At 32.6% G+C, this 26,914-nt stretch overlaps 1 protein-coding gene across 2 annotated transcripts in view; it reads left to right on the forward strand.

Annotated features, from left to right (window-relative positions):
* Positions 1-26,496, forward strand: part of LOC126881578 (zinc finger protein 260-like) — a 48,035-nt gene extending 21,539 nt beyond the window's left edge. The window contains exons 7-9 of one of the 2 annotated variants that reach the window (XM_050645922.1): positions 1,262-1,391; positions 6,569-6,736; positions 14,970-26,496. In XM_050645922.1, the coding sequence (XP_050501879.1) occupies positions 1,262-1,391; positions 6,569-6,736; positions 14,970-15,196 (525 nt within the window). In that variant the 3' untranslated portion in view covers positions 15,197-26,496. The remainder of the gene's footprint in view (positions 1-1,261; positions 1,392-6,568; positions 6,737-14,969) is intronic. The other variant, XM_050645923.1, reaches the window with a different exon arrangement.
* The last annotated feature ends 418 nt before the right edge of the window (positions 26,497-26,914 follow it).

Consider the following 26,914-nt stretch of genomic DNA (forward strand, 5'->3'; position numbering starts at 1 on the left):
TTTTTTGTACGCAAGCACGTTCAATAAGGAATCCTATTTTCATTCTGAGCTGATTTCGGCTAGTTCTCTTTAAAGAAAAGGAACAAAGAATGTCATAGTATTAGGTTTAATTATATTTGATCTAGATTGCGCAATTCTCTTACAGACTGAAAGATTGTGTATTAACCACTGATATACGAATATACATGTTTCCCATCTTGTCTGCCGGCCAGTTATATCTGATAAAGCCAAAAGGCGAAGGCAAGTAGACGAGATATAAATATTCCTGTTCGTATATTTTTTGCATATACAGGGTGAGTGGGGAGGAACGCACCAAACATTAAGACTGTATAATATACCTAAAAATAATAAAAAATAACTCATACTCGTATGTTGTTATTCGATTTTCATTCGATTTCGAGAAACGATTTTCATTTCGTTTTTCATTCGTTACAAACTCACGATTTATGTATTGCTCTAAAACCGGTTGAGGTGTGCAAATGAAAGTTGGTGGGTTTTAAGACATAGTTATTGCGGATGTTTTGACACACAATTAAGAATTTTATATTCACCATTGTTGCGCGTACGGGTAATAGTCTGAAATTTTTTAAAGATAAAAATGGTACGCCACTGAAATATTTAAAATTAAAAATCTTTCTTGAATTCCTCGTTCAATTTGTGACAAAAAAATCTATCTTTCCTTTTTTTAATGCAGCGCTTCGTTTTCATGCAAAAAATAAAACATCTTAACGCTTACAAAGTTTTCGATGAAGTTTCTATATGAATGTGTAGAAACTTATTTCGAATACTTTGTAAGCGTTAAGATATTTTACTTTTTGCATGAAAAGGAAGCGTCGTATGAACAAACATGAAGATAGATTGTTTGTCAGAAATTGAACAGGGAATTCAAAAATAATTTTTAATTTGAAATATCTCAGTGGCGTACTTTTTTTTCTTTAAAAAATTTCAGACCATTACCTACCCGTACGCGTGCCAATGGTGAATATAAAATTCTTAATTGTGTGTCAAAACATGCGCAATAACCATGTCTTAAAACTCACCAAATTTCATTTGCACACCTCAACCGGTTTTAGAGCAATAAATAAATCGTCAGTTTGTAAGAAAAATTTTAACACCCCATATCTCGGAAACAAATGAATCTCGAATAACAACATATTAGTTATTTTTGATTATTTTTACATATATTATACAGTCTTAAAGTTTGGTGCGTTCCTCCCCACTCACCCTATATATTAGTTAAATGCATTTTAAAATGTTTTAGGCTTTTATTCAACGTAGTGTTTTGTCCACTCATTTAAAAATACACACAGGACGAACAGAACAATGCCAACTTTGCCCTAAGAAGTTCTGTAGACCTTCTGAGTTAAGAAATCACATGCGAAAGCATACAGGTACTGTTATCTATTTTTTTTATACATTTATAAGGGTGAAAAGTAATCTGTATTGCACTTAGATGACACAGCGGCAAATGTGTTTTTCGACAAAAAATACATTTGAATGGCGTTTCGTACTATAACTGTGCATTTTTGAATAATTACCGTTCACAAAATTTATCGAAATTTGGTGAAAGTGTATTAGTGGTGCAAACGTTCGGTTATCAAAACCATAAATCGACATTGGTATTCGTAGATGTTTAGAAAATGGTTCCATGACATCTCGTAACGCGACAATTCGTAACCCGACAAATGGTAACAGACAATTAGTAACGCCGTTAGTTCGTAACGGCGACAAGTCGTAACGGCAACAGTTGGTAACTACAGTAGAACCCCGAAAATCCGAACTAATTGGGGGGGGGGGGGCAGCCTGTTCGGATTATCCCAAAGTTAGCTTAACTAGTAATTCAAAGCTTTCATTGTCGTTGATTTTGAGTCGCAAAACGTTCTCGTAAGACTGTGGACAATATTTTTGGACTCAAGTTGACTAAGAGAGAATCGAAGTAAATTTATGTTTAACCTTTATAAGTAAGTCTGGCTAATTGGTTTATGCCATAGCCAATTATAAATAAAAAAACCTTTATAAGCACTACATACGTATTAAGTACGTCTTCATTTTAACAAATTTTAAATGCCAAATTCTATTAATCCTACATTGTTCAATTTTCTGGTTTTACTCTGTATAATAAACATGTTTTAAGTTTTTGTCTTGAATTTTTTAATTTTTTTCACTTTTCGTTGTTCGGATTAGCGGGGTTCGGATTTGCGGGGTTCTACTGTATAAATATTCGTAACGCTTATATTTAAAAAAATTGAAGAAAAAGATCTTCTGTGTAAAAGGTATATTTATTTAATACCACAATAAAGGCCTACATTAAAAAACAGAACATTTTCGCTCTAAAGAGAGCATCATCAGTGTTCTAAGCCTAAAATAAGTATAACCATAATTAGTGAAGACAAGAGTAAACAATTTAAAGGTTGACCAAGATAAAAAATTAGGTTATACTCACAAGCTCTACATGCTAAGCCACCAAAAATACATGGGTTAAAACCCTTAAAATGCCGACCAAAAGTCTTACATTGGCGTATTATATATTAAACCCTGGCGATGGGTGAAATTTAAACAAGATATACCTCAAAGCATCATATGACTATACCACGAGCATGTGGGTGATTGAGTTGATTTCTCTGTCTTCACAAAGAGAAAGGTGAAAGCCAACTGATTACAGGTGACAGTATGGTATTAGTCGCTACATCTTTTAAGTTATGGAGCGCAAATAAGGTGTGCATGAAAAGAATAGATTATTAGTGTTTTTTAGTAAATATATTTATTTTTCTCACAATAAAACACTGAAAAACGTTTGTTTTTCTATACTTCCACAAAATTTATTACAACTATGTTATTACTACAGCTGTTTTGGCAAAGTGCCTTTCTCAAGTGATATATTTAACAATGTGTTTGCCTTTTTAAGTCTTTAACTGAAGAGGTTGAGGAGTGGGGAGCTGTTTGTCTCGAGTTGGTCATTCAGAATTATATCTGTATTTTTCAATTTATTAATTTCCATTGATTCTAAAAGTGATAGTTTAAGGCCTTTATTTTGAATATGTAGAATTTGAAACTCTTCATTGAAAGAATGATTATGATCTAGAAGGTGAAGTGCGTATGTAGAAGTGTCTGTTTTTCTATTGTTGAAAGCCCTTTTGTGTTCTGCTATCCGTTTGTCAAAAGTTCTGCCAGTTTGACCGATGTAATAAATTTTGTGGAAATATAGAAAAACAAACGTTTTTCAGTGTTTTATTGTGAGATAAAATGAACTTCCATCAAGTAACCGTCGAATCCATCAATATTTATTTTTTTTATGTCTGTGGATTTGTCTTTCTCCTTATAAGTATTATTGAAAATGTTTATTTTCAATTAATGTATCTGTCACCGTGATTGTAATTATGTCCGAGAAATGATCGACTGAATACAAAAGCCGTGGTAGCTGATCGGTAGAGCATTCGCCTAGGGATCGAGATCGAATCCTGACAAAGTCATATCCTTTTTTTTTTTTATTTTTGGTATTCTTTTTGTTCTTTCTAAAATTAGTTTAATATTTAAATACAATACAAAAAAATTGTTTAAAGTAGATAGGTATATGGATTTCGTTGAAATCATAATATGAAGTTAGATTATATTATAATAGAAGTATAACTTGTATATACTAGAACTATTGTATAACTAGAACTTGTACATACCCTGGCGTCGATGTTCCATCAGACCATGTCCTTCTCTTAGCAGAAATAAAAATAAAAATCACTAATATGAGGAGACCTAAACCAGAACCAACAATAGACTATGCTAAACTTAAAGATGAGAATACCAGAAGAGAATTAAGTATGAAATTAAACAAAGAACTAACAAAGAATACAAAAGTAGAACTAGAAAGAGAAGTTAATTTGGATAACACATGGAAAGCCATAGAGGAAACAATGACGGATACAGTTAAAAAAGAATTAGGTTATAAACAAAAACTACAAAAGAAAAGTTGGATGACTGACGAAATCCTGGCAATGTTCGAAGAAAGAAGAAAACATAAAAACCAAGGGAACCGAGACAAATATCGAGAACAACAACAACGCATAAGAAGAGAGATAAGAACGGCAAAAAATAAGTGGCTAAAGAAACAGTGTGAGGAAATGGAACAGTTACAAAAACTACATGATGACCACAACCTACATAAGAAACTAAAGGAGGTAGCTGGAATATACAGAAAAAAGAAATTTTCTAACTTAGAAAATGAACAAGGAAAAATGGCACAAGATGATAGAGAGAGGAAACTCATATGGGAAAAATACATCAAAAATCTCTTTGCAGACGAGAGGCCTGAGATAGAAGTCGTTCAGGAACAAGTGATAGATATTAACAACCTATCTGGTCCCGAGATCACAATTGAAGAAATTACTAGAGCAATAAACACCTCGAAAGACGGGAAAGCAGTTGGACCTGATAAAATTCCTGTTGAGTTACTCAGATTGTTAGATGAAGAGGGAATTACGATACTCCAAAGATTTTTCAACCAAATCTATAAAAAAGGAAAATTCCCTGTCCAATGGCTTGTATCTACCTTTATCCCTTTGCCAAAAAAGAACAACGCAACAAAGTGTCAAGAGCACCGACTGATAAGTCTGATGAGCCATTCTTTAAAAATATTCCTCAAAGTTCTTCACTACAGAATCTCCACAAAATGCGATAAGGTGATTGGTTGCTCACAATTTGGATTTCGAAAAGGCCTGGGTACCAGGGAAGCACTAGTTGCAACCCAAGTGCTAGCTCAGAACTGCTACGATCAAAGGAAAGATGTAATGATGTGCTTTATAGATTATGAAAAAGCCTTCGATCGAGTACAACATCATAAACTCGTACATATACTGAAACAACTCGACATAGATCAAAAAGACATTCGTTGCATAGAGGCTCTTTACTGGAATCAAACAGCTGTCGTCAAGGTGGACAATGAAACAACGCAAGCTCAAAAAATTCTCAGAGGTGTAAGACAGGGATGCATTCTCTCCCCACTACTGTTCAATCTATATTCAGAAAGTATCTTCCAGGAAGCTCTTGAGGAATGCGAAAGCGGCATCAAAGTGAATGGTACCTGGGTCAATAATATACGATATGCGGATGATTCGTTCTTAATAGCAGACAATATAGAAGACCTCCAAAACCTTCTTAATAAAATTGGAGAGCATAGCGAGAACATGGGACTTAGCATCAACATAAAAAAGACAAAGTTCCTTATAATCAGCCGTCAATTATGTCAACATCAAAATGCAAGACTAGCATATAACAACCAAGATGTAGAGCGCGTAAGAAAGTTTAAGTACCTGGGAACCTGGCTATGTGAAGACTGGATGTCGGATATGGAAATTAAATGTCGGATAGAAAGAGCCAGAAGTGCATTCATGAAATTCAGAAACGTCTTTACGAACTCTGACTTTGACCTAAACCTAAGATTAAGATTCACAAAATGCTATATATGGTCGGTGCTCCTATATGGCATGGAAGGATGGACTTTAAAAATAAACACAATGAATAAGCTAGAGGCATTTGAGATGTGGATCTATCGACGAATCCTTAAAGTTCCCTGGACCGCAAGAATAACAAATGAAGAAATCCTGAGAAGAATTGGTACAGAACGACAACTGATGTGCACAATTAAACAGAGAAAAACGGCATACCTGGGACACATAATTAGAAATGAAAGATATCAGTTTCTGCAAACCTTAATTGAAGGAAAGATCGAAGGAAGAAGGGGAGTGGGCAGGAAGAAAATGTCATGGCTCCGTAATGTCAAACAATGGACAGGACTAAAAAACATAGGAGACCTAATACATACTGCAAGGGATAGAGAAAAATGGTCAAACGTGATCGCGAACATCCATTAGTGGATTGCATAAGAAGAAGAAGAAGAATAACTTCTTACGTGCGTACAAAGTACACACACATTATTTTTTAGCAAATTTAGTATAACTGCATTATTATAATGTGCATTCTTAATAAAACAAAAAGTAAAATTGTACTGTTGAGCTATGATTTGTTTTTAAACCAGGAGGAGTAAACTAAAAAGTCAGATTCACACCCAAGAAAGTCACTAGAAAAATCACCAAACACAGCTTCTTTTTGGTTGATCATATCGGATTCGACGGTAACCCATACATATTATATTATACTAATATGTCGCTAAAAAGTTCTAAAAGTAGTAACTCTTTTTTATATAAAAGTAGATTAAAAATATAAAAATTAAAGGAATAACGCAGAAAACAAAAAAGTCGCCGATATAACTTAATTAACCTATGAAATGCCAGTAATGTCAAAATTTCATAAATGTCATTGTCAAAATTTCATAACAGTGGAGTAAACTTGCCTAAGGTTGGATCAATTACAAACAAGCATTATGGCGTGGTAAATTTGAATTACTCGTCCTGGTTTAAAAACAGACCATAGAACCTTTCAAGTTTCTCTTTGTTTTCGAAAAGAGAAATGAAAGTCGATTAACTATTCCGAATTACTACACTGAACAATATATATTAACAATATATCACTATTAAGTTTAACGAAGTTGACATTGACATGACGAATATTTTTATTTTAGGGGAAAAACCATATGCGTGTACCTACTGTCACCGACCATTCATACAGAAAAGTCACTTAACGGAACATTTGAAAACGCATACCGACGATAGACCATTTAAATGCCATATTTGTGACAAAGCGTTTAAACAATCAGGGACATTGAAGAGCCATATTAATATCCACGAAGGTAAAGAAAATTCATCACCTAAAAAAAATAAATAAAAGTAGATAAAATCGAATTTAATCGAAGGAATTCGCATCGCATGCTATCGAATCGAATCGCATCGGATCGTTTCGAATCAAATCCAAAAATTCAGATTTTTTATATTTTAAAGAACTTAATGTGTAGTGTTCAAAATAGTGGACAAAAGTTCTGTCTCTTACCATTCTGTGTAATACCGTTTCGTTCGTAATATGATCAGTACACGGTATTTTCAGTGTTCTCCTTAAACGTCACATCTCGAAAGCTTCCAGCTTTCTCATTAAGTCAACATTAACAGTCCAAGCTTCGACACCATAAATAAGAATAGAAAGGCTATAACATTTTACCGTGCGATATCGGATTTGCAGATTGAGTCTTTGGTTACTCAGAAATTTCCTCATCTTCAAAAAGGCTATTCTTGATCGAATTTCTGATTTCGGATTTAGATCTTCCGTGATCCAGACCCCTAAGTATTTTATTTTGTCCACTTGTTCGATATCTTAATTTTTTGTATGGATCTTTGTTACGACTTTTACGGTGAGCAAGGCACGTGGTCCGCATGTAGGAGAATAGAATCCCAAGAAAATTGCTAAATGCAAGAATGCAAGGAAAAATACCTGTTGAAAGACCAAAAAGAGATGGGAAGGCGAAGTAGATGAGGATGCCAAAAACCTCCTGCCATCCTGGCCATGGAAACGAGCATGATTGGTAAATCCGTGGAAACCCGTGGAAACTCCAGTAAATCGAAATGATTGGAGAAGCTTGCTGAATAAGGCTAAGGCCCGGTTTAGGCTGTAGTGAGTGCCATTGGATGGATGGAGAACGATTTCCGGGTCTAGGACATTTCGCCGTCGCCGTTTTGCCGTCGCCATTTCGCCGTCGCCGTTTCGCAGTCGAGCCATTTCGCCGTCGCCATTTCGTTGTTAGCATTCGTACTTATAATTTCGGGATGATCATTACTATATAAGTTTTAAATGGTTTTCGAACGTTTATATACTATCACTTTTGCATAATGAAGTTTTTTTATTTTTGATACAGTAAAAACAATTGAAATTGAAATCCCTTTTCTCAATATTGTTTATTTCCGGGAATCTGATAATAGTCATATTTATGTATTTAATGATGTATTCTAATTATACTCTTGTTTATTGTCCTTAATTTTCTAGAAATAATAGGTTAAACTTAAAATTACAAACAATAGGTGACTATTAAAGGTTGGCAGGCACATCAGGTATGGTATGTTAAACAGCAAATGGTTAAGTTCAATTAGTTACCACTATAAACAGCCCGGATTAACCGATAATAGTATAAAAGGCCCGGTTTCAGGTAAAATTTATTTTAGGCTTTATTATGGGAGTACCGTCTAGTCAGTGTTAATTGCAAAAGACCAACTCTGTCTACCTCGGTGGCTTATCGCTCCGGGTGGGTCTTAACAATGGGCCAGGTCAGATAAATTTAATAATATTTACGACCGCACTAATTGAACTCAAACCATTTACTGTTGAACAAACCATACCGTTAAGACATTATTATCTACTTAATGATGTATTCTAATTATATTCTTGTTTATTGTCCTTAATTTCCTAGAAATAATAGGTTAAACTTAAAATTACAAACAATAGGTGACTATTAAAGGTTGGCAGGTACATCAGGTACCGTTAACACTTTTTTCCCAAGTGTACACCGTGATGGCAACTAAAAATAATGGGGTCCACCCTATATTTTATGCCCTTTTGCCAAACAAATCACGAGCTATGGTTTATTCCACCAACATACGTCTGTTTTGGATTATCGCGACAACGAATATTTCAGTGTGCAACATAAGAAGTACGAAAGTAAATGGCTCTAATAATTATTCCAATAAACAGCAATGTTATTTGCAATTTATTTTCGTTCTTCATATTTTGCACAATAAAATATTCGTTGTCGAAATAACCCAAAACAGACGTGTATTCGTGGAATAGGGTAGGTATACTTATAGCCGTATGTTCGATCTAATAAGAATTTGAAGCCAAATCTGAGCCCTACTGCGATCCATTGCGACTTTAAGCAGGCAGCATTCGCAGCCATGGAAGATTGCTTCCCAGGAGTAAATATCAACGGATGCTTCTTCCACTTAGCACAAAAGATGAAGAAGCATGTGGCACAGTTAGGCCATCTTACAGAATACAATAACGACGCCCAATTTGTCTTAAATTGCAAGATAGTGACATCCTTGGCATTCGTTCCAGTTCGTCATTTAGATCAGGCCATTGATGTGTTGGGAAACGCTTTACCTGTTGCGCTTCAACCACTGTTGGATTGGTTCGAAGACAATTACGCAGGACGTATGAAGAGGTAACTATAAAGTGTACTTCTTCAGAAATTCCAAAATCTGTATATCATTTTATTAATTATTTATAGACGAGGAGATGGTAGACGTCCTCCATTATTTCCCCAGGAGATGTGGAATCTCTATCAAAGGACGATGAATAGGGAGGATCGAACCAACAATTACGCGGAAGCAGCACACAGAAGGCTTCAAACAGAATTAGGAGTCGACGACCCTACAATATGGAAATTTATCGACAGCCTCCGTAAGGTGCAGTAGGGACGTTCACCATGAATAATTAGTTGCTGGGAATCTGCCACCCTTCAAAAAGAAAAAATATAGTGACGCAGATGAGCGAATTTTAAGATTAGTCCGAAACTTCAATGTCGATGGAGATATTTTAGAATATCTTAGAGGACTTGCCCATAATTATGAAATGTAACTTTTTAAATATTTTTAATACCTACTGTAAATATTTTATTTTTCAGACGAAAACAATGTATAGTTGAATACGAAAATATAACTTGGTTTTACTAGCAACATCAGCATTTTATTTACACTGACATTTAGTATAAAAAAAAGTTAGTATGTTGTCACGTTCTTGCGACATTTAGTATAAAAAAAGTTAGTATGTTATCTAGAAAGCTTAGAGCAACAGAAATGGACTTCTGGCGCCGTTCAGCGGGAATATCTAGACGCGACAGAATAACAAACTAGAGAGTCCGAGAAATCATGGGGGTTACACATACTATTGTTGACGACATCAGGACGAAACAACTCAGCTGGTACGGACACGTAAGGAGAATGCCGGAGAATAGAATACCAAGACAAATCCTCGAATGGCAACCAAGAGGAAGGCGCAGACCAGGAAGACCTAGAAGAAGTTGGAGAGAAGGAGTTGATAGAGAAATCAGGGACAGAGAACTCGAGGACGATCTATGGAATGACAGAACGAGATGGAGATTGGAAATCGGAAGACGTCGAAGAACGTTGTAAACCGATATTATATATATATATATATATATATATATATATATATATATAGTATGTTATCACGTTCTTGTAAACTTAACCAATGCCGGAATGGCGACGGCGAAACGGCCGACGGCGAACTGGCTCGACGGCGAAACGGCCGACGGCGAAACGGCGACGGCGAAATGGCGACGGCAAAACGTCCCAGTCCGCGATTTCCGGTGTGGAAATCGAAACGTCAAACATCAGTTAATTAAAAATGCAATTTTCGTTACACCAATAATTATTTATTGTGGCTCAATCCCATATAAACATATCTAATACTTAAATTAGACATGCCACAACAAATTAGTTTTAAAATCTTTTAAATATATTTTAGATTCATTATAATTAAATATTTTTTCAATATAAAATATGTTTTCCAGGTCCCTTTATAAAAGTTTTCAATTATATAAAACTCAAACCAGTGCAATATACCAAAACTCAAACGAGTGCAATAGGGGAGTGCAATTAGAACGAAAACATGCATTATTTCGGAAAAATTCAAACAAGCTTATATTTTTCTAAAACTTTTTTGTTAGTTTATATACATATGTTAGTAAAAAGTTCTACTCACTAATTTGGCCGCTAATTGTTTATTAATTGTTTAAACAATAACAATTGTTTTGTATAAATAATTTTAAAAATATCGATAAATTCATTATTTTACTTTGATCAAATATGTTTCTATTTTGTTTTTGAATATGCTGAATCTGAATATGGCATTGCAATTTGAAAATTCTTATACAGAAGCTCTTATACAGTGTGTCTGCGTAGCTAGGAACCACATGGAAAACTTTTTTATTATCAATTTTACGAAAAAAAGTTATTCTTAATAAAATGCTCTGGATAGTCAAAAATCTAAAACTCAATCATCAGATATCAAATTTTATCAATTTTATACGAGTCATGTCAAAAATATGAATTTCTTTAAAGAGTAAAGTACCTTTATATTCCAGAATATCAAAAAATGCTATTATGAAAAGTTATTTGAAATTAGAAACTATGTCTAAATATACAATTACATCATTTTAATCGAAAAAAAATTTCAATTTTTTGTCAAATTACGGATACTGATCATCATTTTATTACAATTACGATAACTATTTTATTATCACTTTTACGAAAAAAAGTTATTCTTCATAAAATGCTCTCCCTGGTCTAAAATCTAAGATACAATCATCAGATATCAAACTTTTTTAATTTTATACGAGGTATGTAAAAAATATGAATTTTTCTTAAGAGTTAAGTGCCTTTATCATTCACAATATTTTAATTAGAAGGATGTAATTGAACACTAAAACAAATTTTTTAATTCCAAACAACTTTTCTTAATAACAATTTTCGATATTGTGAAATGTAAAGGTACTTTACTCTTGAGTGAAATTCATATTTTTTGACACACCTCGTATAACATTAATTAAATTTGATATTTGATGATTGCATCTTAGATTATATACGATGCAGAGTATTTTATAAAGAATAAATTTTTTGCGTAAAACTGATAATAAAGAAGTTTTCAATAGGTTGCAAGTTAGGCAGACATACTGTATAAGAGCTAAAAAAATTTTTTTGCTGAACATTTTTTATTGTTGAAGCTTATTATTAAATGTATTTTAGGTAAGTTTTACAGAAAAAAGTTTTGATCGCTTTGTATAAACATTTTTTTAGCTGCTAATTTTCGGTTTTTGTATTACATTTTTGTTATCTTTCTTAATTTTCTTAAAAATAAATAGTCTATTTCATTTCTAAAGTAAAATAATTTAGTGCATTTTAAAGATTACATCCTAAGCTTTAAAAAAGCACTTATAAGACTGTAATAGATCTGTTCAAACTTGAGTAATACCGTCTTAAAGTGGTGGTAATTCTATAAAACTACGAAGATTTCAAAAATTACAATTTTTGAGACGTCATATCATTTGAATGAAATTTTTGAGATTTTTTTTTGAATGAAACATCATTTAGTAAGATGCTTGAAAGGTAAGTTGTGAAAAATTGAGAGTTTTATAAGAAAAATTGTATTAGTTACACATTTTTAAATCAGTTTTAAACAAAATTCCTGTTAGGCTTACTTTCCGCCCACACCGTACTTATGTCCATACATTTTATTTCTTTCTATTATAACCATAAGATATAGGCTATTGATTATGTACTATAGAAAGGAACTACAACGTTAACGGGGTTTTATTATTTCATATGGTCAATGAATCTCTCTATATGAAAAAACCGCGGAGTGCTACCATTTAAAGGGGTGCGTTTTTGAGAAATGGGTGAATTAGTCCCTGGGCACAGGTTACATTAGGGTGAGTTCTATGCACTTTTGGTACAAACACGTCTACATAAAAATTGTTCCTGGTTAAATTTCCTATCTAAATATAACTTTTTAAAGTCAAAGATACTTTTTTTTACAAAAATATATTCAAAAGAAAAAGCACAAAGAAACCCAAAAGAAAGAAATTTTGTTTTTTTGTCCCATAACTTTTGTCCACGGGGATATAGGTATAGACATTGCTTCACAGAAAAAAAACTTACATATTTTCTCTTTAAAATGATGTTTGGTAGAGGTCATTAGGATTTACATTTTTCAAAATATGATTTTTCAAAGTTCGCCACTCACAGCAATTTTGGGCAATTTTCCTTGTTATTTCGCAAATATTGTTCTGTAACTTTTTTCTACGTAACTTTAGGTAATTGCAATGGTACATGTAAGAGGAATAGAAATCAATTACCATTAAAATGGTCTAATGTATAATGTTGTACGACTTCTTTTAAAGAGGTTATCTTTTTCAAGACTTTTAACGAGTTTTTATATTTTTACGATTATTTTTTAAATTTCCCATTATAACTTTTTTTTCTATATGGTATATATTATATAATAAAAAAGAAAGCTTATTCTGTTTACTTTAAAATGGTGTATTAAAAAAATTCTAGGGTTATTTTTGAATAAGATATGCTTTTTCAAATTGTAATAAGTACTTGCAACGATTTTTGATTTTAGGATTATTTTTTAAATTTCCCCTTATAACTTTTTTATGTGATTGTGTGTTATGATTGAATCTTATTTTTTATAGGTAATACTTTTGATCCACTTGACTCGGCCGGGCAAACTTGAAAATATGGATTAATTCCAATATTTACTGTCAAAGCTCCTGCACCACAAGCTTTGATTGAAAAAATAGCATGTAAATGTACCAAAGGATGTACAAAAAACTGCGGTTGTAGGAAGATAGGAATTAGTTGTTCAATATTCTGCAAAGGGTGCATGTGCATGGGTACTAATTGTGGGAACTCTAAGATAACTGAGGTGTCAGAGGAAGATATTGAAGCTAATGCTAACGAAGAGATGGACTTTGATTTTGAAATTTTTTTAAATGTCAACGTTTAAATAATTTTAACTAAAGTGATGTTTTTTAAGACTAATGTTTTTGTAATTTTTGTAAAAGAAATATTTTAAATAATACAGGTAAAAAAATATCAAAGAATCACTCGGTTTCCATTATGTATTTAAATATAGATGATACACCATTTTAAAGAACAGAAAGTAAGCCCTCTTTGTTGCGCAATATATAGATAGTATATTTATGTACAAGAAAAAAAGTTATAATGAGAAATTTCAAAAATAATCGCAAAAAATATAAAAAATAATATTTTTTTATATTAGGTATTATATAATATATAATATATTATATAATAATTTTGCTTTATTTTTATATTATATTATTAAAAAAATCGTTAAAAGTATAAAACCTTGACAAACCACAATCTCTTTAAAAAAAGTCGTACAACGTTATACAGTAGACCATTTTAAAGGTAATTGATTTCTATTCCTATTACGTGTACCATTGCATATACCTAAAGTTACGTAGAAAAAAGTTACAGAACAATATTTGCGAAATAACAAGGAAAATTGCCCAAAATTGCTGTGAGTGGCGAACTTTGAAAAATCATATTTCGGAAACTGTAAATCCTAATGACCTCTACCAAACATCATTTTAAAGAGAAAATATGTAAGTTTTCTTTCTGTGAAGCAATGTCTATACCTATATCCCCGTGGACAAAAGTTATGGGACAAAAAACAAAATTTCTTTCTTTTGGGTCTCTTTGTGTTTTTTCTTTTGAATATATTTTTGTAAAAAAAAGCATCTTTGACTTTAAAAAGTTATATTTAGATAGGAAATTTAACCAGGAACAATTTTTATGTAGAAGTATTTGCATCAAAAGTGCATAGAACTCACCCTAATGTAACCTGTGCCCAGGGACTAATTCACCCATTTCTCAAAAACGCACCCCTTTAAATGGTAGCACTCCGCGGTTTTTTCATATATAGATGTCCATTGACCATATCAAATAATAAAACCCCGTTAACGTTGTAGTTCCTTTTAGCTATCTTATTTTGAATATAATCAATAGCCTAATAGCTTAATTATTCTTCTTTCATGTTCAATTTGTAAAATTTTATTTGATCGATTAGTTAAAAAATTACATTCAAATAACTCAACCGTGCACTTCGCCGTACGTTAGTTTACAGTGCGCCAATGTTTGTGAGAAGGGTGACTTTAGCGTTATAAATAAAAAATGATAGAAGACATAGATTTAATTTTAGAAAATTCTTTATCCAAGGTTTTTTTTTGTAAAATTTTCTGAATTTTTCAATGGTCAAGTCAGTTTTTTTCTAAAATTTTTATTTTCGGAGTTAATTAAAAAACATCTAATTTCGTAGTTCATTTGTTTAATAAAAAATGAAGCACCCACTTCTCGAGTAGAACTTTTTGATATGTTGTTTATTAAACATTTCTTAATGAAATTACAAAAAGGTCTATCTTGTTTAATTTTTTCCGAAGTGAAAATATATATGCACTCCCCTACAATATTAATTTTTAATTTCTCTTTTTTTAGGTAAAAATATATACAAATGTGACATGTGTCCATACACGTGCAGAAAAAACTATACATTAACATTGCACATGCGTCAACACCAAGCCAACAATTCAGACCCAGTTAAATGTGATGGGTGTGAAGAGGTTTTTCCTAATGAAGAGACTCTAACTGAACATCGACATGGTTGTACCATGGTCTGTGATGATGATAAAGCTACGTTATATGATGAATATTTAAATGTTTAAAGTATTTCATAGAAGAATTTTCTTCGAAGAATTTCATCACCGGAAGCTACAGACGCAGGCACGGAAATAAACTAATTGATGGCAACGGACAGATAGCGGCAGACAACAAAACAAAAATACAAACAGGGAAATAATATATAGAGATGGATTCTTTAAAGATGAAATTTCAGTGTAACAATATCAGAAGAACCAGGCAGCGGAACAATGATAATACATGAAGAGGTACTATGAGTATATGCCCCCAAGAATATCAAAAATGAAAAGGCCCTTGGTCCGGATAGTATTGCAGCGGTTTTTACTGTAATAACTTATAATTACAAAGAAACCAGCGGTTCGTATTTATATACGATTTTATTTATATAACTGTACAGACGAATTTATTTTACAGACTGACTACTCTTAAAAATTTACATCTTTATATATTGAATACAAAAAATAACAACCATGTACTTGAACGTTCCAGAAAAACGGAACCGCCCATCACTACTTAATCCGTGGCCTTGACCGTCGATCATTCAGGAGAAATCGTTTCCTCACTTGTACGGTGAGTAATTTTTCCAGATGTCTCCATACATGAGTCGCTGTCGAGACGGAACCTGTTATTTGCAGTCGTTAATTCGTCACAGTATGGTACCATATTATATTTTGGACGTCACTCATGAAAGATGTTCATTCGGGGAAGCAGTAAGATTTGGTTTCAAATTATGGTGTCTTTGTTCACATACAGGTTATTTATATAAATTCATACCATATGGAGTAAAACAGAATAATAATTTGGATTCAGGTAATAGTTTGGAAACGAAGGCTAGGTTTAGAGTTACTTTATGTAGTTGCCCAAGAGCATCGAGTATTTTTCGAAATTTTTTTTTTCATTTATGCTCTTTTGCGACACTGCAGGATCTAGGCTTCTTTGCCACAGGTACTATAAGAGAAAACCGTACTGCAAAGTGTCCTTTACAGAATAGCAAAACCACAGTATTAAAAACAAAGAGTAGTGACACTCTGGTAGGCCCCTTTGAAAATTTTGAAGTCTCGTTTTGTAGAGGTAGCCATCTTGTTATCTGTTATCTAAGGCGAAAAGTTTTGACCGGACCTGGTTCAATGAAAAAAGTCTTTCTGGTAATCACAATTGCTAAAAGCCCTATTGTAGGGCTCAGGTTTATAAATATTAGACAAATTAAATAGGTCAAGGTCAAATAAATTATCAAATCTTAAGGTATTTCAGTAGTTCCAATAGCTTCAAGAGGGCAACATATTAAAACGAATGTACAAGCTTAAACCAGCAGCAATTGTGCTACGATGCACCTGAGTTGCTAGTTTAACCTTCAAACTACTTAACACATTCGCGGGCAAGACGGCATAATATCCCGTCAAGCACATAATGACAAGATGTGCGTTTTACATACGTTTTTTAAAATGTGTGCGGTTCTAGGAACACTTTGTTGTACCATACTCTCTGCGAACTTGTTAAGATTGAAAGTGTGCAGCAGCGCAGTGAGTTCTGCGATTTTTTGCCACAATCTGCCTGCGCCGAAAAAATGCGTGACTTCATGAAGGTCGCAGAGTGTCATTATTGTTTATACTGGGGCAAAACATTCAAAAATATGGCACGGGGAACACTCGAGTCTGCATTTGATATATTGTGCCTACAGTTTTGCTCGTGAGATGGAATGATAATGCTGCTGTTACGGTAATAACAAATACCTGCACATCAAACAGAACGATATATTGCGGCAGATTCGTGCAAATATTATAAGAATTGTGCATTTATGATAGAAGCATATACTTTGGACCACATATACTACACATATAAAGGTTCAAAATTAGATACGAGGCCATCTCAGATTTTACCTTTTACAAAAATGGCGGGCATTCAAAATGGCGACGATAAATATGTGACTAATAGCACGATAACTTTTAAATGAAAAGTCCGACTTTAATCAAATTTGGTATACGGGTTCTTTTTTTGATGTATAAGACCGAGCTCTTGAACCGGAAGAATCGGTTTACCAGAAGTTGTGTTTTTCCTGTTTTTTTGTGTAAAAATATGTTGTTTTTTTTTCAATTCTTTCACCCTGTATATATTAATTTTTCAAAAAAATAATACCGGCATTGAAAAGAGCGTAAAAATATTTTTTATGAAATATTTTGAACTTTTTAGTTATGTTAATTACCATGTAATAAATGCATAACTTATCTTCACATGTACCTATGTGCGGCAGATTCGTGCAAATATTATAAGAATTATTGTGCAGTTAATGGTAGAAGCATATAATTTGGACCACATATACTACACATACAAAGGTTCAAATTTAGCTATGAGGCCATCTCAGATTTTGCCTTTTACAAAAAAGGCGGGCATTCAAAATGGCGACTATACATATGTGACTAATAGCACGATAACTTTTGAACGAAAAGTCCGATTTCAACCAAATTTGGTATATAGGTTCTTTTTTGATGTATAAGATCGAGCTCCTAAACCGGAAGAATCCGTTTACCAGATGTTGTTTTTCCTGATTTTTTTGTAAAATATGTTATTTATTTTTTTAATTCTGTATATATATTAATACACAATTAATATTAACACGCTGTATACATTAATTTTTCAAAAAGGTAATACCGGCGTTGATAACAGCGTAAAAATATTTTTTAGGAAATATTTTGAACTCTTTAGTTATATTAATTACCATTTGATAAATGCATAACGTATCTTCAGCTGTAGGTACCTATGTGCGGTAGATTCGTGCAAATAATAATATAAGAAATATTGTGTATTTAATGTTAGAAGCATATAATTTAGACCACACATACTACGCATACAAAGATTCAAATTTAGATATGAGGCCATCTCAGATTTTGTCTTTTACAAAAATGGCGGGCATTCAAAATGAATCTGCCGCCCATAGGTACATGTGAACATACGTTATGCATTTATTAAATGGCAATTAACATAACTAAAAAGTTCAAAGTATTTCCTAAAAAATATGTTTACTCTTTTCAATGGCGGTATTACCTTTTTGAAAAATTTATATATACAGGGTGAAAGAATTGAAAAAGAAACAACATATTTTTACATAAAAAACAGTAAAAACACAACTTCTGGTAAACCGATTCTTCCGGTTCAAGACCTCGATCTTATTCATCAAAAAAGAACCTATATACCAAATTTGGTTGAAATCTGATGTCTCGTTCAAAAGTTATCGTGCTATTAGTCACATATGTATAGTCGCCATTTTGAATTCCTGCCACTTTTGTAAAAGGAACAAAAACTGAGATGGCCTCATATCTAAATTTGAACCTTTATATGTGTTGGAATACTTCCAACAGATATTTTCTTTTTCTGTTACATTACTCGTTATTCGTTATAAATTATCGCCACGTTGTTAAAACACGTAACTTTACACGTTACTATATTAAAATTATTGAAAAAACAATCTGACAATTCTAAAAATTTAACTTCACGAAAAACATCAAAAAATTACTCTCTCGATAAATTATAATTTTAGCGCTTGTTCAAGACCACAAAAGAAATATAAATATTGGTGTACTATTTCAATACATATTTTCCAACTACCAGCACCACGAAATCGAAGGAAAAAATTTGTACGTATTTGAAAATTATAATACAAATTTAAATAAGACTGTCGTTACTAACTATCTACATCCCCATAGTAAGGAAGACGGTAGCAAATACCCCATTCTTTTACATTGGCCCTATATCGAACCGGATCAAAAATAGTTGGAATAATATTGGAAATAGGTACACAAATCACGAAGAAACCTTACGTTTTATTGCTGAGTGCCCAGACCAGGCTAAATTCCCGAAAAAGAAGTAAATCCCGATTCCCGAAAATGAAGTAAATAATAATCCCGATTCCCGAAAAAGAAGTAAATAATCATCCCGACTCCCGAAAAAGAAATAATAATCCCGCTTCCCGAAGAAGAAGAAGTACATAATAATCTCGATTCTCGAAAAAGAAATAATAATCCTTTTTACCCGAGAAGCTCCAGAATATTTACAAGTAATATATTTCAAGTAATACTCGATGAATAGATGTAATTTATTGACATAAAAGTGAAAAATCTCAAATCTCAAGAGTGTCAAAAGTGACATTTCTCCATATTCACATTACCAGCTGTAGAGGTGGGATTTAAATTATTTTTAATTTTTAGGTAACTGTTAGTTTTGAAAAATATTTTGTATTTTTGTAATAGTTTACGCTTTTAATGTAATTTGAATCTACAACTATGGAAGATGAAAAGAAATCTCGCCAACACATCAAGCCAAATATATCGCGAATAGTAAATTGGGTAGAAAACAATTTAAATAACCAAAATGATGAATATTTATTAAGAATTAAAGAAAATAACTTGATTCATAACTTTGAGCAATATGGTCTGACGCAAGACCATATTGAAGATTTAGATGTACAAAAACTTGATGTAGAGGACAGAGATAAGTTGGAAGATCTGTATTGTCAAACTTTGGCCAAAATAAGGCGTAAATTAGCAAATATTTCACATCCTTCAGGTCATGCTGATAGTTCTTTTAATATTAATAGTCAAACAAATAAAAATTCACGTTCAGCTATTAAGCTCCCTCAAATATCAATCTCTATTTTCCAAGGTGAATTGCAAAAATGGGTCCCTTTCTACCAATTATATACGTCTCTAATCAAAGAAGACCAAGGTCTCACTAATGTTCAAAAATTTATTTATCTTAAATCATTTTTAAAAGGAGAACCTTTAACTTTAATAGATTCACTTAATGTTACGAATGAAAATTTCTTAGTAGCTATTGAAATTCTTGAAAAAAGATACGATAATAATTTAGCTATAATTAACTCTCACATTAATTTAATTATTGATACACCACCACTTGTTAAAAGCAATTCAAACAATTTAAGAGAATTTCTAAACGAAATAAGAAATAACGTAGAATCCTTAAAAAATTTGAAATGTCCAGTAGATAACTGGGACATACTATTAGTTAACATTCTTGTAAGAAAATTGGACTTTGGTACAAAAAGGGAATATCAAACCAATAGAGATAGATCTCAATTGCCTACTTTAGCTGAATTTTATAAAATTTTGGAAGCTAGGTATAATGCTTTAGAAGATCTTAATTCTACTGAAACTAAACAATCTACTAAACCACAATTCAAAACATCATTACACTCACATTTCTCAAATTCTTACAACTCTCAAATTCAAAACCCTCAGATATCACGTGATTTAAAATGCTTGTTTTGTAATATTGCTGGTCATAAAATTTATTCCTGTCAAAAATTCTCTAATTTGATTCACACTGATAAAAATAATTTTATTCGTACTCATTCACTCTGCTGCAATTGTTTAGGTAGCAAACATACACTAAAAGATTGTACATCTCAAGGATGCTTTATTTGTTCTAAGAGGCACCACACAAGTCTCCATATCGATAATTATCACAACTCTCACTCGCGATCAAATCAAAATCAAAACTCTCCATTTCAGACAAATCGTATGAACTCTCACAACTCCCATAATTGGCGACCTCGTAGGAGTCACCATTGCAAATTGATCAATCACAGCAATCAAGTCTTTCTACTCCACTCACTAACGCCAACGAACCATCTGAAAATGTTTCACCAGATGAAAATTCCGCAGTTCTCTCAGCGTGCTCTTCTAGAAACACTCATGTCTTGTTAGCAACGGCAAATGTAATAATATATACAAAAAACGGAACTTATGTTGAAGCAAAGGCTGTTCTTGATTCAGGAAGTCCAAACTCATTTGCCTCAAAAAATCTTATTTCTAAAATTAAATGCCCTACCTTTAAAAGAAGTCTACATATCTCTGGCATTTCTCAAAATTCTATATTGTCCACAGAAATGGTAGATATTGTTATACACTCTCGGTCTAACGACTTCTCAATTCCTATAACATGTGCTGTTCTTCAAAATATTTCTTGTAAATTACCTCAGGTGCCAATAGATGTTAACTCTAAAATTACCTGCAAATATAACTCTTGCTGATAGTAGATTTTTCGAACCATCCGAAATTGATATTCTGCTTGGTGCGGATGTATACTATGAGTTAATAAAAGAAGGTATTTACAAATTAGGTAATAATCTCCCTGTTCTTCACGACACTCACTTAGGATGGATTGTTGCAGGTAACATTGTTCAAGAAAGGAACAAACATAAAAAATGCATCATTTTTCGTACAAACATCTGAACCCATTATAGATGATAACTATAACTATTTAGATAAACTTCTAGTAAAATTTTGGGATATGGAAGAAATCTCAACAAAAACTCCTCTCTCTCCTGAAGACGAATTAGCTGAACAAATCTTTACATCTTCTTGTCAAATCTTAGAAAATGGAAGATTTCAAATAGATATACCCCTAAAGACTCCCACAGAGTTTAAAAACTTGGCGACTCATTTCACACTGCGAAAAGGCGATTTTTATCTCTTGAGAAACGTCTACATTCAAACCCAACTCTTTTAAAAAATTATAAAGCTTTCATAGATGAATATGTACAACTGGGACATGGTAAATATATACCCCTTTCATCAGAAACAATTGCTACCCCCAAATACTTTCTGCCACACCACTGTGTTTTAAAAGACAACAGTGTCTCAACTAAACTTCGAGTAGTTTTTGATGCTTCTAGTAAAACTACTACTGGTTACTCCCACAATGACATAACCCTTACAGGCTATAAGGTACAGCCTCAACTGTTCGACATTCTAATTAGATTTCGACAGCATAAATATGTGTTCACTGCAGATATACAGAAAATGTATCGGCAGATTATGATAAACCCCCAGCAAACCTTTTTGCAAAATATTCTCTGGCGTGATTCTCCCGACAAGCCTCTTAGTTGCATAGAACTGCTCACAGTTACTTATGGCACTAATTGGGCCCCTTATGAAGCTACTCGTACCCTAAATGAAATTGCTATCAGAGGTAGAAAAAATTACCCTAAAGCTACAAACATAATACTAAATCACACCTATATGGATGACATATTGTATGGTGCTAATTCCTTTGAAGACTTGGAATCATATGAACAATTCACTGAGTTACTCGGTAACGCTGGGTTACAGTTACACAAATGGCATTCTAATTCTTCTAAATTTCTAAAAATATGTGACGAATCTCAATCCAAACAACCTTGCAACATTTCTCTAACTGATTCCACAAATAAGGTTTTAGGTTTATCTTGGAATCAAGCCTCTGACATTTTGTCTGTCTCGTTTCCTGAAACGCATTCCGAAACTGCACTCACAAAACGAAAGGCTCTTTCAGTCCTTGCAAGTATGTACGATCCTCTTGGTATAATTAGCCCATTGATTGTAATAGGGAAACTATTAATGCAACAATTATGGTTGTTAAAGGTTAATTGGGACGAACCATTAAACGATTCGTTTACTCACGATTGGAATAAGTTTATTAAATGTTTTCCCAAGTTAAAGTTATTAAAAATCCCTAGATACATGTTTCTTAACAAATCTGTTAATTATGTTCAAATACATGGTTTCGCTGACAGTAGCATTAAAGCATATGCTGCCTGTGTTTATTTAAGAACCGTTTATAACGACAACTCTGTTTTTTCTGTTTTACTCACATCTAAATCTCGAGTAACCCCAATTAAAACTGTATCACTACCTCGTCTTGAACTCTGCGCAATGGTCCTTCTTGCTCAATTAACAAATACACTTTGCGCAATTTTTGAAAACCAGCTCTCGTTTGAGTCTATAAACTTATGGTCTGATTCAGAAATTGCTCTGTGCTGGATTAGATCTCACCCTTCTCGTTGGACTTCATTTGTTTCTAATAGAGTTTCTAAAATTCAGATGCTGTCAAAAAACTCCCATTGGAGATATGTCAAATCTTCAGACAATCCAGCTGACATTCCTTCCCGGGGAATGTTAGCAGAACAACTCATAAACTCCAAATTATGGTGGCACGGCCCGCCGTTTCTCTTAGATTCCACTCTGAATTTATTAAAACATAATCATGATCCCGAACCCTCTCAAATTTCAGAAGAAAGAAAAACAACCCTTGTGTGTATTCATACACGGGAAACAACACAAAACATATTCTGGCAAGAAGTTTTTGAAAAATTTTCGAAATTTTCAAGATTACTTCATTCTTTTATATACATTCAAAGATTTATCGAAAATACTAGAAAATCATCAATAAAATTATCTTTTTTTTTTTTTTTTTTTTTTATTTAACGTCCTAATTTATTTACAATCTGTAAAACAAGTTACAATAAGTAAATGTTGTGACCACTAGTGTAGGTGACTTGGAGAAAATGATTCAATAATCATTTTCTTTACAAATATTTTACATAGATATAAAATTGTTTGTCTCTGGGAATTACGGCACATATAACTAAAATCGCGATGGTAAATCACTAGGTGTATTTCGTCTAAGTCTCCGTCTGACTGGTTGGCTCATCAGGTTTCTGGCTAGTACATTTGGATGTTGTGCCAGTCTGTCTTCGTATTTCTGTGCAAAGTTGGTAATTTCTTCTTTTACTGTTGAAATTTCTAGATCGCGTCTAATAATAATATTTGCAACATACCATGGGGCATTTGTGATTATTCGAAGAACCTTCGACTGGAACCTCTCCAAGATTTCGATATTGGAGTTTGATGCAGTACCCCAAAGTTGGATCCCGTAAGTCCATATTGGCTTCAAAATTGCTTTGTAGACAAGTACTTTATTTTTCATCGAAAGTGATGATTTGTGACCAATCAGCCAGTAAAGATTGTGTAATTTGAGACCAAGTTGTTTACGCTTCATAAAAATGTGTGTTCTCCAGTTTAATCTTTGGTCTAGATGCATTCCAAGGTATTTGACTGTTGAATAAAATTATCTGGTCCCCTTTTGGTTACGGAATTAGATAAAGCTCTTGTTTCTATAATAAAAATTATTCAAATGCAATCTTTTGCACAAGAAATTGCTGAATTAAAGTCTAGTAAACCCCTCTCAAACAAACATATTTTGTCACTAAGTCCATTTCTTAATTCAGTAGGGGAATTATGTGTAGGTGGTAGATTAAAAAATGCCGATATTCCCATTTATCAAAAAAATCCTCGTTTATTACCTTCCAAGCATCATGTAGTTAGACTTCTGATAAAACACGAACATAATCGACTTGGACATGCAGGAGCCCAAACTGTTTTGTCTAATATCCGATTAAAATTCTGGCCGCTAGATGGTCTCCGAGAAACTAAAAGGATAATTCGAAGCTGTATTCTTTGTCATAGGTTAAAGGCACAAACCGCTCAACAAGTAATGGCAGATTTTCCCAGAGTAAGAATCTCACCTTGTAGACCTTTTGAGAATGTTGGCGTGGACTTTGCAGGTCCTATTCCAATTAAAACTTCAAACTTCAAATGGCCCTTGTATTCGTTCGATTACAAAGATTTGCCCTTTGCCCCCTATTGTTTAACTTATTTACTGCCTTTGTTCTTAGAATAATAGTTCACTTTGTTTATTGTTTTTACTCATCTCTTGATTTTGTTAGAATAATAGTTCACCTTTGTTTATTGTTTCTACTCATCTCTTGATTTTATTTTAATTCTTCTTTTCGCGGCGGGGAAAATGTTGGAATACTTCCAACAGATATTTTCTTTTTCTGTTACAAAACTCGTTATTCGTTATAAATTATCGCCACGTTGTTAAAACACGTAACTTTACACGTTACTATGTTAAAATTATTGAAAAAACAATCTGACAATTCTAAAAATTTAACTTCACGAAAAACATCAAAAAATTACTCTCTCGATAAATTATAATTTTAGCGCTTGTTCAAGACCAAAAAAGAAATATAAATATTGGTGTACTATTTCAATACATATTCTCCAACTACCAGCACCACGAAATCGAAGGAAAAAATTTGTACGTATTTGAAAATTATAATAAAAATTTAAATAAGACTCTCGTTACTAACTATCTACATCCCCATAGTAAGGAAGACGGTAGCAAATACCCCATTCTTTTACAATATGTGTAGTATATGTGGTTAAAATTATATGCTTCTACCGTTAAATGCACAATAATTCTTATAATATTTGCACGAATCTGCCGCGCCGCACATAGGTACATGTGAAGATACGTTATGCATTTATTAAATGGTAATTAACATAACTAAAAAGTTCAAAATATTTCCTAAAAAATATTTTTACGCTCTTTTCATTGGCGGTATTAACTTTTTGAAAAATTAGTATATAGAGGGTGAAAAAATTGAAAAAAAATAACAACATATTTTTACATAAAAACCAGGAAAAACACAATTTCTGGTAAACCGATTCTTCCGCTTCAAGACCTCGATCTTATTCATCAAAAAAAGAACCTATATACCAAATTTGGTTGAAATCTGACGTCTCGTTCAAAAGTTATCGTGCTATTAGTCACATATATGTATAGTCGCCATTTTGAATGCCCGTCATTTTTGTAAAAGGCAAAATCTGAGATGGTCTTATATCTAAATTTGAATCTTTATATGTGTAGTATATGTGGTCCAAATTATATACTTCTATCATTAAACGCATAATTGTTTCACATATCTGCTGCACTAATACTGTCGGAAAGAACACGAATATATTCTCGTATTTCAGCCTAATGTAGTAGCCGAATACAATCTATATATGGGTGGTATGGATTTGCACGATAATGGCATTGCTAATTATCGAATAAGAATAAGGGTGAAGAAATTATAATGACCTCTATTTATAAATCTTATTGATCCGTAAATGGCTGGAAGATTTACAATATAGCAAATTATACTAAAATCGATCACTTTTGGCAGATTCACTTATGAAATTTGAACGTTGTGATGAAACTGTCAACAAGAAGTGGCTAGTCATTGATGTTACGGACGTCCCTCCAAAGATACTTTGCCTGACGATGCTAGATTTAATAACAATGGTCATTTGATTAGAACGCACGATACAAGTGCACGAAAGAAATGTAGATTGTTCAAGTCATACTAAATATTTATACAAAAAATGTAAAATTCATCTCCCCGAAAAAATAATTATATTTTATGCATTAATTTTATGTAGTTTTATATATAATTTTAAATAATGATATTTATGAAATCTGTGATACTGTTTGGATAAATTGAGTGATAAGTGTCTGAAAAATGAGTATTTCGTGTTTACTTGATATAGAAGTTACATGTTCCTACAGTCATAAGGAAAATCTAAATTTTACAATTTTAGCAATTTTAGTGACAAAATTAAAACCTAATAATTGTATTAAATGAAATAAAGTATATACATTTACAGAATTTTGCATTTTTGTGTAAAACCTTACCCAACATTTTAAATCAGTCGTATAAAATTACTTGAAAATATCATCAATGATTTCCCCTCTGTTTTTATAACCTTTCTAATTCATTTATTGTGGTGAATCTTCATTCTCATTTTTTGACATATTGTCATGGAACTGACTTCAATTTTTACAATTTTTGTTCATTTTCCTCTCTCTACATATTTCCCCTCATTGTTCACATTAATACTTTTGATGTGTCTTAATCACCTGGTCCTCGCATCTCTCTTAAGGTTTTCTCCCAGTCTTTCTCTTTCTCACTTTCATCTGGTAACTTTCTTTATCAGGGAGTCGGGTTTGTCCTCTTCGTACTATGTGCCGTATTCATCTCAGTTTCTGTGGTTTGATTAATCTGGCTATATAATATTCTCTTCATT

The sequence above is a fragment of the Diabrotica virgifera genome, chromosome 3 (assembly GCF_917563875.1).
Source record: "Diabrotica virgifera virgifera chromosome 3, PGI_DIABVI_V3a".
NCBI classification, from domain to species: domain Eukaryota; kingdom Metazoa; phylum Arthropoda; class Insecta; order Coleoptera; family Chrysomelidae; genus Diabrotica; species Diabrotica virgifera.